The sequence below is a fragment of the Carcharodon carcharias genome, chromosome 5 (assembly GCF_017639515.1).
Source record: "Carcharodon carcharias isolate sCarCar2 chromosome 5, sCarCar2.pri, whole genome shotgun sequence".
Lineage (NCBI taxonomy): Eukaryota > Metazoa > Chordata > Chondrichthyes > Lamniformes > Lamnidae > Carcharodon > Carcharodon carcharias.
Genome location: NC_054471.1, coordinates 2229596 through 2245927, shown reverse-complemented (window position 1 = coordinate 2245927; position 16332 = coordinate 2229596). Strand labels below are relative to the sequence as shown.

Here is a 16332-nt window from a genome sequence, read left to right as displayed (position 1 = left end):
ATTTCAACTGAAATTCCACCCCTCATGTTTCGAACCCACCCAGGATTACAGGTATCTCCGGGACATAAAATGTTTCTCGGACTGCTGTTCCCGTCACATTCTGAAATCCACACTCAGTGCCATGCGCCGCCATATGAACACACTCGACCTCTCCCTCCAGCAGCACCGCCGTACCCTTTTTCAAAGCTGCGCGTGCCCCCAGTTTCATTTTATCCTTCGGCTCATCCGACGCCTCAGCAAGAAACTTTTTCTCTTTCTCTCAAGTGCTAAGGAACGCAAGCTCCAACAACTCATCGACACCAACACCCATCTAGGACCCTCCACCCCTGCCTGTCCCTCCGTCCCCACCCCATCTTCCAATCCCAGCCCCAGCCGTGTATTCACTATACCCCCTGACCTTCCCCTCTCCGATGCTGAACGTTCAGTGCTCAGCAAAGGACTTAGTTTCATACCCTTACGCCCTCACCTCAATGAATTTCGGGCTCGGCATGATACTGAACTCTTCTTCCGCCGTCTTCGTCTCCGGGCTCACTTCTTTGGGCAGGAGTCCTCTCCCAGTTCAACGGATCCTTTTACCCATCTCCAATATTCTCCCTCCACCTGGACCCCTCCCTCTGGATTCTTACCTTCTCTCGATCTTTTCATTGAGAACTGTCGGCGCGACATTAGTCGTCTCAATTTCTCTGCTCCTCTCACCCATTCTAACCTGTCTCTCTCTGAACTTACTGCACTCCATTCTCTCAGGTCCAACCCTGACATTGTCATCAAACCCGCTGACAAGGGTGGTGCTGTTGTTGTCTGGCGCACTGACCTCTACCTCGCGGAGGCTGAGCGTCAACTCGCAGACACTTCCTCCTACCTCTCCCTGGACCATGACCCCACCACTGAACATCAAGCCACTGTTTCCAGGACTGTCACTGACCTCATCTCCTCTGGGGATCTCCCTCCCACAGCTTCCAACCTGATAGTCGCCCAACCTCGGACGGCCCGCTTCTATCTCCTACCCAAAATCCACAAACAGAACTGTCCCGGTAGACCGATCGTCTCAGCTTGCTCCTGCCCCACAGAACTCATTTCTCGTTATCTTGACTCCCTTCTCTCTCTCCTTGTCCAGTCCCTTCCCACCTACATCCGTGATTCCTCTGACACCTTACGTCACATCAACAATTTCCAGTTCCCTGGCCCCTACCGCTTCCTCTTCACCATGGACGTCCAATCCCTCTACACCTCCATCCCCCACCAGGATGGTCTGAGGGCCCTTAGCTTCTTCCTCGAACAGAGGCCTGAACAATCCCCATCCACCACTACTCTCCTCCGTCTGGCTGAACTTGTTCTCACGCTGAACAATTTCTCCTTCAACTCCTCTCACTTCCTCCAAATAAAAGGTGTGGCTATGGGTACTCGCATGGGCCCCAGCTATGCCTGTCTCTTTATGGGGTATGTGGAACATTCCTTGTTGCAGTCCTACTCCGGCCCCCTTCCACAACTCTTTCTCCAGTACATCGATGATTACTTCGGTGCCGCTTCATGCTCTCGTCAGGACTTGGAAAAATTTATTAATTTTGCTTCCAATCTCCACCCCTCCATCATTTTCACGTGGTCCATCTCTGACAATTCCCTTCCCTTCCCTTCCTTGACCTCTCTGTCTCAATCTCTGGTGATAGACTGTCCACCAATATCCATTACAAACCCACCGACTCCCACAGCTATCTCGACTACAGCAAGTTCTGTTGAAGGGTCATGAGGACTCGAAACGTCAACTCTTTTCTTCTCCGCCGATGCTGCCAGACCTGCTGAGTTTTTCCAGGTAATTCTGTTTTTGCTTCTATCACTGCTTGCTTGTCCCTACAACCACACCCCCCCCCAACTTCTCTACGCCCATCCAACCCACCCACCCCCCCCCCCAAACACACACACACACACACACACACACACACACACACACACACACACACACACACACACACACACACACACACACACACACACACACACACACACACACACACACACGCACACCTTAAACCAGCTTATATTTCACCCCTTCCTTGGATTCACCTAGTTCTGTGGAAGGGTCATGAGGACTCGAAACGTCAACTCTTTTCTTCTCTGCCGATGCTGCCAGACCTGCTGAGTTTTTCCAGGTAATTCTGTTTTTGTTATGGATTTACGAAAGGGAAATCATGCTTGATAAATATACTAGAATTTTTAAGAATGTAACTAGTAGAGTTGATGAGGAGGAGCCAGTGAATGTGGTTTATTTGGGCTTTCAGAAGGCTTCTGACAAAGTCCACATAAGAGATGGCGGAGCAGGCTCGAAGGGCCAAATGGCCTACTCCTGCTCCTAGTTTCTATGTTTCTATATAAATAGTAAAAAGGTGGAAAAAGGAGGAGTAGGGCTGATTAGGGACAAAAAAGGGGCTTGGCTCATGGAGGCGGGGGCAAAGCTGAGGTATTAAATGAATACTTTGCATCTATCTTTACCGAGGGCAAAGATGCTACCCAGGTCATGGTGAAAGGGAGGTAATTCAGACACTTGAAGGGTTTAATCTGATAAGGAGGTGGTATTAGATAGGTTGTCTGCACTTCAGGTTGATAAGGTCAGTGTGAGCAGGGGAGATTCTGATTCAGGCAGAGTCAGAGAAAGACAAGGGGAGAGGCAAGGGTTTAGAGAGAAAGAGAGGGGGAGAGATTGGGAGAGAAATAGGTAGGAGGAGGGGGAAGTAATACTGTGAGGTGCTGGTAGGAGCAAGATGAGCTATCTTTAACTGACAGTTAATGGCCTGATTTCAGCAGCATATGAGAGGTAGCAAGTGACATTGCTGTATATAATGAGTTCTCAAGGGTGAAGGCATCCTGCAGTAAATTGTGTAGTCTTGCAGTTCACAAACCCTGCAGCATATCAGACTGACAATTAATTGAACTGCTTGGCAGAAAAGATCCGGTAATATAGCCATAGAGCTCATTTAACATTTGAGTGAGTAAAATCCAAATTTATTTGTGCAATTTCTGCATCTTTTTACTGAGCAAGGACTTCAAAACAAGTGGCATATCCCTGGAGAGGAACCGGCAGCATTTAAGTGGGAGCTTCAGTAACAGCTTTCACAGAAAGCAATTGTCAAGCAACAGTGAGGCTTCCCGCCTTTCGGAATACTGGTGGGAATAAGTTACTTACAATCTTTGTCTAAAGGGGACTGTTTTCAGATGACCAGAAAAAGGCACCTGGCCAAACTATCCTCCAGTGCTGTACAGCTCAGAGTATTTTAGCAGAAATATTTCAGGCTGACATATCTACACTGGCCTGTTTACACTGGGACACGATAATGTGACTCTCCATCACCCTCTACCAGGGGTCAATGTCAATTATCAGGTCAATGCAGTAAAGATACATTCACTCAATGTGGCTGTCAGGGGTCAGAGGTTAGAGGGGTGCAATGCAGGTGGCTGTTTAGCTGCAGGAAGTTCTGGCTCATTGAAAACTTGCTGTTTGACATCTACAAACTGCATTAGATCCAACCCCAACTATCTGCGAGTGACCTGTCATTGTCCTCAATGTTCAACACGCCATCATATTCACTGCAATAAGAAGCCATCTCAACTTGCATTTATGCTCATTAACAGTATAGGACATAGCCTGACAGCATCTTTTCGTGGGATTTATTCCCACATTAGCTTTCTATCTGGCCGTCAGTACCAGCCAGATCCTTAGCTGACAGAGAATTTTCCTTTCAAGCTGATCTTGCTTCAGGCTTGTTCGTTCTGCACTGACAATCTCAATTAAACAATCGGCCACATTTAGATTATCCACCTACCCTCAACTTACAAGACTTGCTCAAATCATGGAATGCAGCTTGAACTCTGACCTCCAGAATTTGTAATGGTGCCCGCTAACAATTAACCAAGCTTGCAACTTGGCATTAGTCCATTTGGCAGGATCAGCTGCTTAATATTTCCTCCACTCACTAGACTGAGTTTATGCTCTGCTGTCATGCATAAGGTCCTAATAACAGTTCATCACAGAAACAAACCTGAAGAGAATGCCTCCCTCTTGGGAGCAGGAGTTCCAGCTAGGTGGAGGCTTATGAGATAAAATCAAAGTGGAAAAGCAGACTCTACTCCCACACTAGGAATACTCACCTGATTCCTGTGTGAATAGGCCGCAACAAGTGAACATACCAGCCACTCTCGACCAGAAGTCCTACATGGCACCTAGAGTGTAAACAGCCCTTTAACTGCACTCACCTGCAGACACGGGGAGTGAAGAATAGGTTCTGCCAGGAGCGACACAGGTAGTTGGAATGATCGATGATCCGAATCCAATCTAGCTCATCCATCGACACTTCAATGTAGTATGAATATGACCTGGTAAAAGAAGAGGAGAATCAGCTTCTCTATAAGGTGCAGATTACACTAGGTCAATGCCGGGTGGTCCGTCTGGTTTCATTCCTTTTAGACTTCATAGTGGTTTGATACAACTGAGTGGCTTGCTCAGCCATTTCAGAGAACACTTAAGAGTCAGCCCCTTTGCTGTGGGTCTGGAGTCATGTGTAGGCCAGACCAGGTCAGGATAGCAGATTTCCTTCCCGAATGTGACAATTGCCAATGGCTTCGTGGACACCATTAGACTAATTCCAGATTTTAGAATTAAATTTAAATTCCACCAGCTGCCATGGTGGAATTTGAACCCATGTCCCCAAAGCATTAGCCCTTGGCTCCCAGAGATATAGAAACATAGAAACTAGGAGCAAGAGTAGGCCATTCAGCCCTTCGAGTCTGCTCTGCCATTCATTATGATCATGGCTGATCATCCAACTCAATAGCTTGCTCCCGCTTTCTCCCCATACCCTTTGATCCCTTTCACCCCTACAGCTATATCTAACTCCTTCTTGAAAGCATACAATGTTTTGGCCTCAACTACTTCCTGTAGTAGTGAATTGCATGTGATATGCAGACCCATCAGCATGTGGACACAACCTGGCACCCATCAACCAGGTCCAGCAATGGATGAAATAGTACAGGCTGCATTATGGGTCCAGATCGGGAGAGTCAAAGGCACTGCAGAGGAATCCTATAGGCGGCTGATGATCTCTTTAAGCAAGGGAGAGGCTGTGGTACCGTGATAATGTCACTGGACTAGTAATCCAGGCTAATGCAGGTATCAAACCAGATGGACCACCTGGCATCAACCTAGGCACTAGAAATGATAACAGCAAACCCAGTCCTGTCGACACTGCAGAGTCCTCCTTACTAACTTCTGGGGGCTTGTGCCAAAATTGGGAGAGCTGTCTCACAGACTAGTCAAGCAACAGCCTGACATAGTCACACTTGAATAAAAAGACACACTTTGTCAAAGCTTTTCATCTTGCACTAATCAGGACAATTCACAAGAATATCAAGTGTAAAGGGAACAATAATTTATACCTCATGAAGAGAGTGGACACTGATTGGTCGATGTGTTGCCATTGCGAATGCACCAGTTAAGTAATGACTAACAGTTAACTGTCAAGCTTTGTTTAAATTTAATGCAGGCAGGTTGACTCTGGTCAAGGCATTGCCCTGGGGAATCAATGAACCACTGCCTTTTCAAGGGCAATTAGGGATGGGCAATAAATGCTGGTCTAGCCAGTGATGCCCACATTCCCATGAACAAACAGAATTTTAAAAAAAACAAAGAATGGCTGTTGCCTATTTTACTTAGTTAAAACAGGTGCATGTTCTTTCTGTCTATTCTGTATATTAATATATGTAGCTATTAGCATGTGTAAGTGAACCACACTGCAAGCCCAATTGACAATAAATTGGTTATCAGCGTAATTCTTAGCAAACTCAGGATTCTTTCACAGTGCTGTCCAATTGCAGAAACATATCTAATATTGGACACTTTGTTTGGAGTTTTGCAAGCACAGGCTAGTTGGGTACTGTCAGTGCCATGCCTGTTGTGAATAGCCGAAGGGACATATTGTTTGATACAATCTGCCAGCCTTTGGAACGTATAGCCTAGATACCTGGCATCACACCAGAACCAAAATGTATCTACCACATCACTCATTTCAAGAGCAAAGAGAACAAAGAAAAGTACAGCACAGGAACAGGCCCTTCGGCCCTCCAAGCCTGCAACAATCATATTGCCCATCAACTAAAATATTTTGCACTTCCAGGGTCCGTATCCCTCAATTCCCATCCTGTACATGTATTTGTCAAGCTGTCTCTTAAACACCACTATTGTACCTGCTTCCACCACCTCCTCTGGTAGCAAATTCCAGACACTCACTACCCTATGCGTAAAAAACTTGCCCCGCACATCTCCTCTATAGTTTTCTCCTCTCACCTTAAATCTATGTCCCCTAGTAATTGACTCTTCCACCCTGGGAAAAAGCTTCTGACTATCTACTCTGTTCATGCCACTCATAATTTTGTAAACTTCTATCAAGTCGTCCCTCAATCTCCATCGCTCTAGTGAGAACAATCCGAGTTTCTCCAACCTCTCCTCATAGCTAATAACCTCCAGACCAGGCAGCATCCTGGTAAACTCCTCTGCACCCTCTCCAATGCCTCCATATCCTTCTGGTAATGTGGCGACCAGAATTGCATGCAATATTCCAAGTGTGGCCTAACCAAGGTTCTATACAGCTGCAGCATGACTTCCCAGCTTTTATACTCAGTACCCCAGCCAATGAAGGCAAGCATGCCATATACCTTCCTGACTACCTTATCTACCTGCGTTGCCACTTTCAGTGACCTGTGGACCTGTACACCCAGATCCCTCTGTCTGTCGATGCACTTAAGGGTTCTGCCATTTACTGTATAATTCCTGCCTGTATTAGACCTTCCAAAATGCATTACCTCACATTTTTCCACATTAAACTCCATCTGCCATTTCTCCGCCCAAGTCTCCAACCGATCTATATCCTGTTGTATCCTTTGACAATCCTCTTCACTTTCTGCAACTCCTCCAACCTTAATATCATCTGCAAACTTACTAATTAGCCCAGTTACATTTTCCTCCAAATCATTTAGGTATACTATAAACAGCAAAGGTCCCAGCACTGATCCCTGTGGAACTCCACTAGTCACAGCTCTCCATTCAGAAAAGCACCCTTCCACTGCTACCCTCTTTCTCCTATGATCAAGCCAATTCTGTATCCATCTTACCAGCTCACCACTGATCCCGTGTGACTTTACCTTCTGTACCAGTCTGCCATGAGGGACCTTGTCAAAGGCCTTACTGAAATCCATGCAGATAACATCCACTGCCCTTCCATCGTCGATCATCTTTGTCACTTCCTCGAAAAACTTGATCAAGTTAGTGAGACACGACCTCCCCTTCACAAAACCATGCTGCCTCTCACTAATACACCCATTTGCTTCCAAATGGTAGTAAATCCTGTCATGAAGAATCTTCTCCAATAATTTCCCTACCACTGACGTAAGGCTCACCGGCCTGTAATTTCCTGGATTATCCCTGCTACACTTCTTAAACAATGGAACAACATTGGTCATTCCCCAGTCCTCTGGGACCTCACCTGTAGCCAGTGAGGATACAAAGATTTCTGTCTAGGCCCCAGCAATCTCCTCCCTTGCCTCCCTCAGTACTCTGGGATAGATCCACCTTAATATTCTTCAAGACGCCTAACACCTTTTTTTTGATCTCTACATGTTCCAGGCTATCTACACACTCTTCCTTAGATAAATCGACCGCTAAGTCCTTCTCTTTGGTGAATACTGATGAGAAGTATTCCGTGATAGGCAGAATATCTTTTTGATTTGACAGCAGTATCTTGTTGGCGGTGAACACCACTTGTGTTGTTACTGCTTAGTAGCAGTGTGAAGCAGCTAGCTTCACCTCTTTCTCAAATTATTGAGCTACCCTGCCATTCCATGGACACTTTCCAGGACCGAAAGTTCTTGGCCCAAGAGTTAACAATCAGAGTTAACTGGTGCATTCTCCATGGCAACATCTCTATCAATCAGAGTCCACATGCTAACCAATCACTACTCTCTTCTCATGAAGTATAAATTGTTGTTCCCTTTACATTTGGTATTCTTGCCAATTGTCCTGATGGGTGCATGATGAAAAACTTTGACATGTGTCTATTTTGAGCAATACTCAAATTCTGTACTACCAAACAACTATATATAGAGATATACTCTTGTAATCATATCCTACAAACAATGTCCCAGACACCACCAATCCCATTCCTGGGTATGTCTTGTCCCACCAACAGGATAGACCCAGCAGAGGTGGCAGCACAGTGGTATACAGTCAGGAGGGAGTTGCCCTGGGAGTCCTCAACATTGACTCTGGACCCCATGAAGTGTCATGGCATCAGAAAAGTGGGCATGAGGGAGGAGCTGGCCAGGAGATGAGTCTAGCAGGAAGGACAGTGGAACAGCAATGGCAGGAGTTTCTGGGAGTAATTTGGGAGACACAGCAAAAATTCATCCCTAGGAAGAAGAAGCATACTAAAGGGAGGACGAGGCAACCATGGCTGACAAGGTAAGTCAGGGACAGTATAAAATCTAAAGAGAAAGCATACCATGTGGCGAAGAGCAGTGAGAAACCGGGGGATTGGGAAGCCTACAAAGACCAACAGAGGACAACTAAAAAAGAAATAAGGAGGGAGAAGATTAAATATGAGGGTAAACTAGCCAGTAATATAAAAGAAGATTGCAAGAGATTTTTTAGATATATAAAGGGGAAGAGAGAGGCAAAAGTGGACATTGGGCTGCTGGAAAATGACGCTGGAGAAGTAGTAGTAGTAGAAGAAATGGCGGAGGAACTGAATAGGTACTTTGCGTCAGTCTTCACAGTGGAAGACACGAGTGACATCCCCAAAGTTCAAGAGAGTCGGGGGGCAGAGGTGAGTATGGTGGCCATTACCAAGGAGAAGGTGATAGGAAAACTGAAAGGTCTGAAGGTGGATATATCACCTGGACCAGTTGGATTACACCCCAGAGTTCTGAAGGCGATAGCTGAAGAGATAGTGGAGACGTTAGTGGTGATCTCTCAGGAATCACTAGAGTCAGGGAGAGTCCCAGAGGACTGGAAAATCGCTAACGTAACCCCCCTGTTTAAGAAGGGAGTGAGACAAAAGACGGGAAATTACAGGCCGATTAGCCTGACCTCGGTTGTTGGTAAGATTTTAGAATCCATTATTAAGGATGAGATTTCAGAATACTTGGAAGTGCATGGTAAAATAGGGCAAAGTCAGCCATTACCATCAAGCCAGGGGATCAACCCTGGTTCAAAGAAGAGTGTAGGAGGACATGCCACGAGCAGCACCAGGCTTACCCAAAAACGAGGTGTCAACCTGATGAAGCTATAACACAGGGCTACTTGCATGCCAAACAGCATAAGCAGCAAGTAATAGACAGAGCTAAGTGATCCCACCACCAACGGATCAGATCTAAGCTCTGCAGTCCTGCCACGTCCAGTCATGAATGGTGGTGGACAATTAAACAGCTCACTGGAGGAGGAGGCTCCACAAATATCCCCATCCTCAATGATGGAGGAGCCCAGCACATCAGTGCAAAAGATAAGGCTGAAGCATTTGCTACAATCTTCAGCCAGAAGTACTGTGTGGGTGATCCATCTCTCGGCCTCCTCTGGAGGTCCCTAGCATCAAAGATACCAGTCTTCAGACAATTTGATTCACTTCACATATCAAGAAATGGCTCAATGTGGTAATACACTGGGGGCCTGGGTTCGAATCCTGCCACAGCAGATGGTGGAATTTGAATTCAATAAAAATCTGGAATTAAAAGTCTAATGATGTCCATGAACCCATTGTCAATTGTCGTAAGAACCCATCAGGTTCATTAATGTCCTTTAGGGAAGGAAATATGTCGTCCTTACCTGGTCTGGCCTACACGTGACTCCAGACCCATAGCAATGTGGTTGACTCTTAAATGCCCTCTGAACCAGGGCAACTAGGGATGGGTAATAAATGCTGGCCTGGCCAGCGACACCCACATCCCATGAACGAATGAAAAAAAAACCCTCTTTGCTTCTCTGATATGCTTTTTCACCTCTCCTCTGAACCTTCTGTAATCCTCTTGGTTCTCAATTGCATTTTCTACCTGACACCTGTCATTAGTGCACTCTTTCTTCTTTATCTTAATTTCAATCTCCTTTCTCATCCAGGGAGCTCTGGATTTGTTTGTCCTACCTTCCCATTTCGGTGGAATATACCTTGAATGTGCCTGAATCAATTCTTTTTTGAAGGTAGCCCATTGTTCAGCTACAGTTTTTCCTGCCAATCTTTCGTTCCAGTCTATCTGTCCCAGCTCTGTTCTTGCCCCATTGAAGTCGGCTCGTCCAGTTAATTATTTTTACTCTGGATTGCCTATCATCCTTTTCTATCATCATCCTAAAACGTACAATACAATGATCACTGTCTCCTAAATGATCCCCCACTGACACTTGATCTACTTGGCCCACCTCATTTCCAAAAACCAGGTCCAACAGTACATCTTTTCTTGTTGGATTGGACACATACAGCTGTAGAAAATTGTCCTGAACCCAATCTGGGAACTTTTGCCCCTCTCCACCCTTTACACTACCACTGTCCCAGTCTACATTCGGGTAATTAAAGTCCCCCATTATAACTACTCTATGGTGCCTGTATCTCTCTGTAATTTCCCTGCAGATTTGTTCCTCTACACCCTTCTCACTATTTGCCAGTCTATAGACTACACCGAGCAATGTAATTGCACCCATTTTGTTCCTTAGCGAGAGCCAAATTGACTCTGTCCTTGAGCCCTCTGGGACATCCTCTTTCTCCAGCACTGCAATGCTCTCCTTAACCAATATCGCTACCCTTCCTCCTTTCCCTCCTTTCCTATCTCTTCTGAACACTTTGTACCCAGGAATATTTAACACCCAGTTCAGCCCTTCCTTGAGCCAGGTTTCTGTTATCGCCACAACATCATATTTCCACATGGCAATCTGCGCCTGTAACTCCTTAATCTTATTTACTCCGTACATTCACATACATGCATAGTAACCCTGATTTAGATATTGTTATTTTCTCCCTTACCCAAACTACCTATTAACTTAATATTCTCTAATCTAGTGTTATCTGTCTCTCCTAGAATTTTGTGCACCCTGGTATTCCTCTCTAATGTTTTCTCATGGTTCCCACACCCCTGCTGAGTTAGTTTAAAGCCCTCCCAACAGCACGAACAAAACGCCCCACAAGGAACTCACTCCCAGCTCTGTTCGGATGCAACCCATCCAGCTTGTACAGGTGCCATCTCCCCCAGAGCCAATCCCAGTGTCCCAGGAATCTAAGTCCCTCCCTCCTGCAGCATCTTTCCAGCCACACATTCATCTGCCTTATCCTCCTATCTCTGTACTCTGGATAAACTCAGCAGGTCTGACAGCATCTGTGGAGAGAAAGACAGAGTTAACGTTTCAAGTCCGTATGACTCTTCTTCAGAGCTAATAAAAGGTGTGGTTATGGGTACCCGAATGGGCCCCAGTTATGCCTGTCTCTTTATGGGGTGTGTGGAACATTCCTTGTTCCAGTCCTACTCAGGTCCCCTCCCACAACTCTTTCTCCGGTACAGCGATAACTATTTCAGTGCCATTTCATGCTCTCATCTGGACCTGGAAAAATGTATCAATTTTGCTTACAATTTCCACCCCTCCAACACATTCACATGGTCCATCTCTGACACTTCCCTTCCCTTCCTTGACCTCTCTGTCTCAATTTCTGGTGATAGACAGTCCACCAATATCCATTACAAGCCTACCGACTCCCACAGCCACCTCGACTACAGCTCTTCACACCCCGCTTCCTGTAAGGACTCCATCCCATTCTCTCAGTTCCTTCGCCTCCGTCGCATCTGTTCCGATGATGCCACTTTCCAAAATGGCACTTCTGAGATGTCTTCCTTCTTCCTTAACCGAGGTTTCCCACCCACGATAGTTGACAGGGCCCTCAACCGTGTCCGGCCTATCTCCCGTGCATCTGCCCTCACACCTTCCTCTCCCTCCCAGAAACATGATAGGGTCCCCCTTGTCCTCACTTTTCACCCCACCAGCCTCCACATTCAAAGGATCATCCTCCACCATTTCCACCAACTCCAGCATGATGCCACCACCAAACACATCTTCCCTTCACCTCCCCTGGCGGCATTCCGCAGGGACCGTTCCCTCCGGGACACCCTGGTCCACTCCTCCATCACCCCCTACTCCTCAACCCCCACCCACGGCACCTTCCCACGAAACCGCAGAAGATGCAACACCTGCCCCTTTACTTCCCCTCTCCTCATTGTCCAACGGCCCAAACACTCCTTTCAAGTGAAGCAGCACTTCACTTGCACTTCCCTCAATTTAGTCTACTGCATTTGTTGCTCCCAATGCAGTTTCCTCTACATTGGAGAGACCAAACGCAGACTGGGTGACCGCTTTGCAGAACACCTTCGGTCTGTCCGCAAGCATGACCCAGACCTCCCTGTCGCTTGCCATTTCAACACTCCACCCTGCTCTCATGCCCACATGTCCGTCCTTGGCTTGCTGCATTGTTCCAGTGAAGCTCAACACAAACTGGAGGAACAGCACCTCATCTTCCCACTAGGCACTTTACAGCCTTCCGGACTGAATATTGAGTTCAACAACTTCAGACCATGAACTCTCTCCTCCATCCTCAACCCTTTTTTCAATATTCATTTTCATTTTTAATTTTTATCTTTTATCCATTTATTTTTATTCATTGTTTTATCCCCAACTTTTATCCTATTTTCAATCTTTTTTCCCCACCATCCCCTCCCTCCACCCCACTAGGGCCATCTGTCACTTGTTGATGTTGTTCTTTCCAGAGTGCTTACCCTTGTCCTGCTATTACCATATTCTGCTTTCTGACCTTAATACCACCATCAGCACCTCCTTTAGCCAGAACCACTAGCATTAACACCCCTTTGTCCTTTTGTCCATGACATCTCTGGCACTCTCTCCTTTGCCTCCACCTATCACTGGTCTTCTATCCAGCTCCACCCCCGCTTAAACACAATAAATCTCATCACATTTTTACTTCTCTTTATCTCTGAAGAAGAGTCATACGGCCTTGAACGTTAACTCTGTTTTTCTATCCACAGACGCTGTTAGACCTGCTGAGTTTTTCCAGCATTTTCTGTTTTTGGTTCATTATTTTTCTCTTAGTCTTTGCACTGTGCAATTCTCCACCAGCAAACTCAACCTATAGCTAAATTCTCCCCATTCTCTCTCGTGCACCTCCTGTGCTTCCCATTTCCACCTGCACATCTTCACAACCACCCTTTCAATTCTACCATTATGCACAAACACACCATCTCCACCCCAGAATCACACAATCTTAAAGGCGTAGAAGGAGGCCATTAACATCATTGTGTCTGCACCAGCTCTCCAGATGAGCATTATGACCTAGTGCCATTGCCCTGCCTTTTCCCCATACCCCTGCACATTGTTTCTATTCAAATAATCATCTAATGGCCTCTTGAATGCCTTGACTGAACCTGCCTCCACCACACTTCCAGGCAGTGCATTCCAGGCCGAAATGAAGTTTTTTTTCACGCTTTTTTTAATTCATTCACGGGATGTGGGCTTCGCTGGCTGGGCCCAGCATTTATAACCCATCCCTAGTTGCCCTTGAGAAGGTGGTGGTGAGCTGCCTTCTTGAACCGCTGCAGTCCATGTGGTGTAGATACACCCACAGTGCTGTTAGGGAGGGAGTTCCAGGATTTTGACCCAGCGACAGTGAAGGAACGGCGATATATTTCCAAGTCAGGATGGTGAGTGACTTGGGGGGGAACTTCCAGGTGGTGGTGTTCCCATCTATCTGTTGCCCTTGTCCATCTAGATTGTAGTGGTCGTGGGTTTGGAAGGTGCTGTCGAAAAAGCCTCAGTGAATTCCTGCAGTGCATCTACTGTGTGTCGGTGGTGGAGGGAGTGAATGTTTGTGGATGTGGTGCCAATCAAGCGGCTGCTTTGTCCTGGATGGTGTCCAGCTTCTTGAGTGTTGTGGGAGCTGCACTCATCCAGGCAAGTGGGGAGTATTCCATCACACTCCTGACTTGTGCCTTGTAGATGGTGGACAGGCTCTGGGGAGTCAGGAGGTGAGTTACTCATCGCAGGATTCCTAGCCTCTGACCTGCTCTTGTAGTCGCAGTATTTATATGGCTAGTCCAGTTCAGTTTCTGGTCGAAGGTAACTACCAGGGTGTTGATAGTGGGGGATTCAGTGATGGCAATGCCATTGAACATCAAGGGGCAATGGTTGGATTCTCTCTTGTTGGAGATGGTCATTGCCTGACACTTGTGTGGTGTGAATGTTACTTGCCACTTGTCAGCCCAAGCCTGGATATTGTCCAGGTCTCGCTGCATTTAGACATGGACTGCTTCAGTATGAGGAGTCGTGAATGGTACTGAACATTGTGCAATCATCAGCGAACATCCCCACTTCCAACCTTGAGATGGAAGGAAGGTCATTTATGAAGCAGCTGAAGATGGTTGGGCCGAGGACACTACCCTGAGGAACTCCTGCAGTGATATCCTGGAGCTGAGATGACTGACCACCAACAACCACAACTATCTTCCTTTGTGCTAGGTATGACTCCAACCAGCGGAGAGTTTACTCCCTGATTCCCATTAACTCCAGTTTTGCTCGGGCTCCTTGATGCCACACTCGGTCAAATGCTGCCTTGATGTCAAGGGCTGTCACTCTCACCTCACCTTGGGAGTTCAGCTCTTTTGTCCATGTTTGAACCAAGGCTGATTGAGGTCAGGAGTTGAGTGGCCCTAGCGGAACCCAAACCGGGTGTCAGTGAGCAGGTTATTGCTAAGCAAGTGCCACTTGATAGCACAGTTGATGACCCCTTCCTTAACTTTACTGATGATGGAGAGTAGACTTATGGGGCAGTAATTGACTGGGTTGAGTTTGTCCTTCTTTTTGTGTACAGGACATACCTGGGCAATTTTCCACATAGCTACAACACTGTACTGGAACAGCTTGGCTAGGGGCGTGGCAAGTTCTGGAGCACAAGTCTTCAGTACTATTGCCGGATTATTGTCAGGGCCCATAGCCTTTGCAGTATCCAGTGCCTTCAACCGTTTCTTGATATCACGTGGATTGAATCGAATTGGCTGGAAACTGGCATTTTTGATGCTGGGGACCTCTGGAGGAGGCTGACATGGATCATCCACTCAGCAGTTCTGGCAGAAGATTGTAGCAAATGCTTCAGCCTTATCTTTTGCACTGATGTGCTGGGCTCCTCCATCATTGAGGATGGGGATATTTGTGGAGCCTCCTCCTCCAGTGAGTTGTTTAACTGTCCACCACCATTCACAACTGGATGTGGCAGGACTGCAGAGCTTAGATCTGATCCGTTGGTGGTGGGATCACTTAGCTCTGTCTATCTCTTGCTGCTTATGCCCATTTTTAGGGATGCCTGGTGCTGCTCCTGGCATGCCCTCCTGCACTCTTCATTGAACCAGGGTTGATCCCCTTGCTTGATGGTAATGGTAGAGTGGGTGATATGCCGGGCCATGAGGTTACAGATCGTGTCCGAGTACAATTCTGCTGCTGCTGATGGCCCACAGCACCTCATGGATGCCCAGTCTTGAGTTGCTAGATCTGTTTGAAATCTATCCCATTTAGCACAGTGGTAGTGCCACACAACACGATGGAGGGTATCCTCAATGTGAAGGTGGGACTTTGTCTCCACAATGACTGTGTGGTGGTCACTCCTACTGATACTGTCATGGACAGATGCATCTGCAGCAGGCAGGTTGGTGAGGATGAGGTCAAGTATGTTTTGCCCTCTTGTTGGTTCCCTCACCACCTGCTGCAGACCCAGTCTAGCAGCTATGTCCTTTAGGACTCGGCCAGCTCGGTCAGTAGTGGTGCTACCGAGCCACTCTTGGTGATGGACATTGAAGTCCCCCACCCAGAGTACATTCTGTGCCCTTGACACCCTCAGTGCTTCCTCCAAGTGGTGTTCAACATGGAGGAGGCACTGATTCATCAGCTGAGGGAGGGCGGTATGTGGTAATCAGCAGGAGGTTTCCTTGCCCATGTTTGACCTGATGACATGAGACTTCATGGGGTCCAGAGTCAATGTTGAGGACTCCCAGGGCAACTCCCTCCCGACTGTATACCACTATGCCCCCACCTCTGCTGGGTCTGTCCTGCCGGTGGGACAGGACATACCCAGGGATGGTGATGGAGGTGTCTGGGACATTATCTGTAAGGTATGATTCCGTGAGGATGACTATGTCAGACTGTTGCTTGACTAGTCTGTGAGACAGCTCTCCCAATTTTGGCACTAGCCCCCAGATGTTAGTAAGGAGGAG

General features: G+C 47.0%; 1 protein-coding gene across 2 annotated transcripts in view; it reads right to left on the bottom strand.

The window, feature by feature from the left end:
- Positions 1 to 16332, bottom strand: part of btbd9 (BTB (POZ) domain containing 9) — a 537933-nt gene that overhangs the window by 417012 nt on the left and 104589 nt on the right. For both annotated transcript variants that reach the window (XM_041188563.1, XM_041188562.1), the window contains exon 6: positions 4243 to 4362. In XM_041188563.1, the coding sequence (XP_041044497.1) occupies positions 4243 to 4362 (120 nt within the window). The remainder of the gene's footprint in view (positions 1 to 4242; positions 4363 to 16332) is intronic.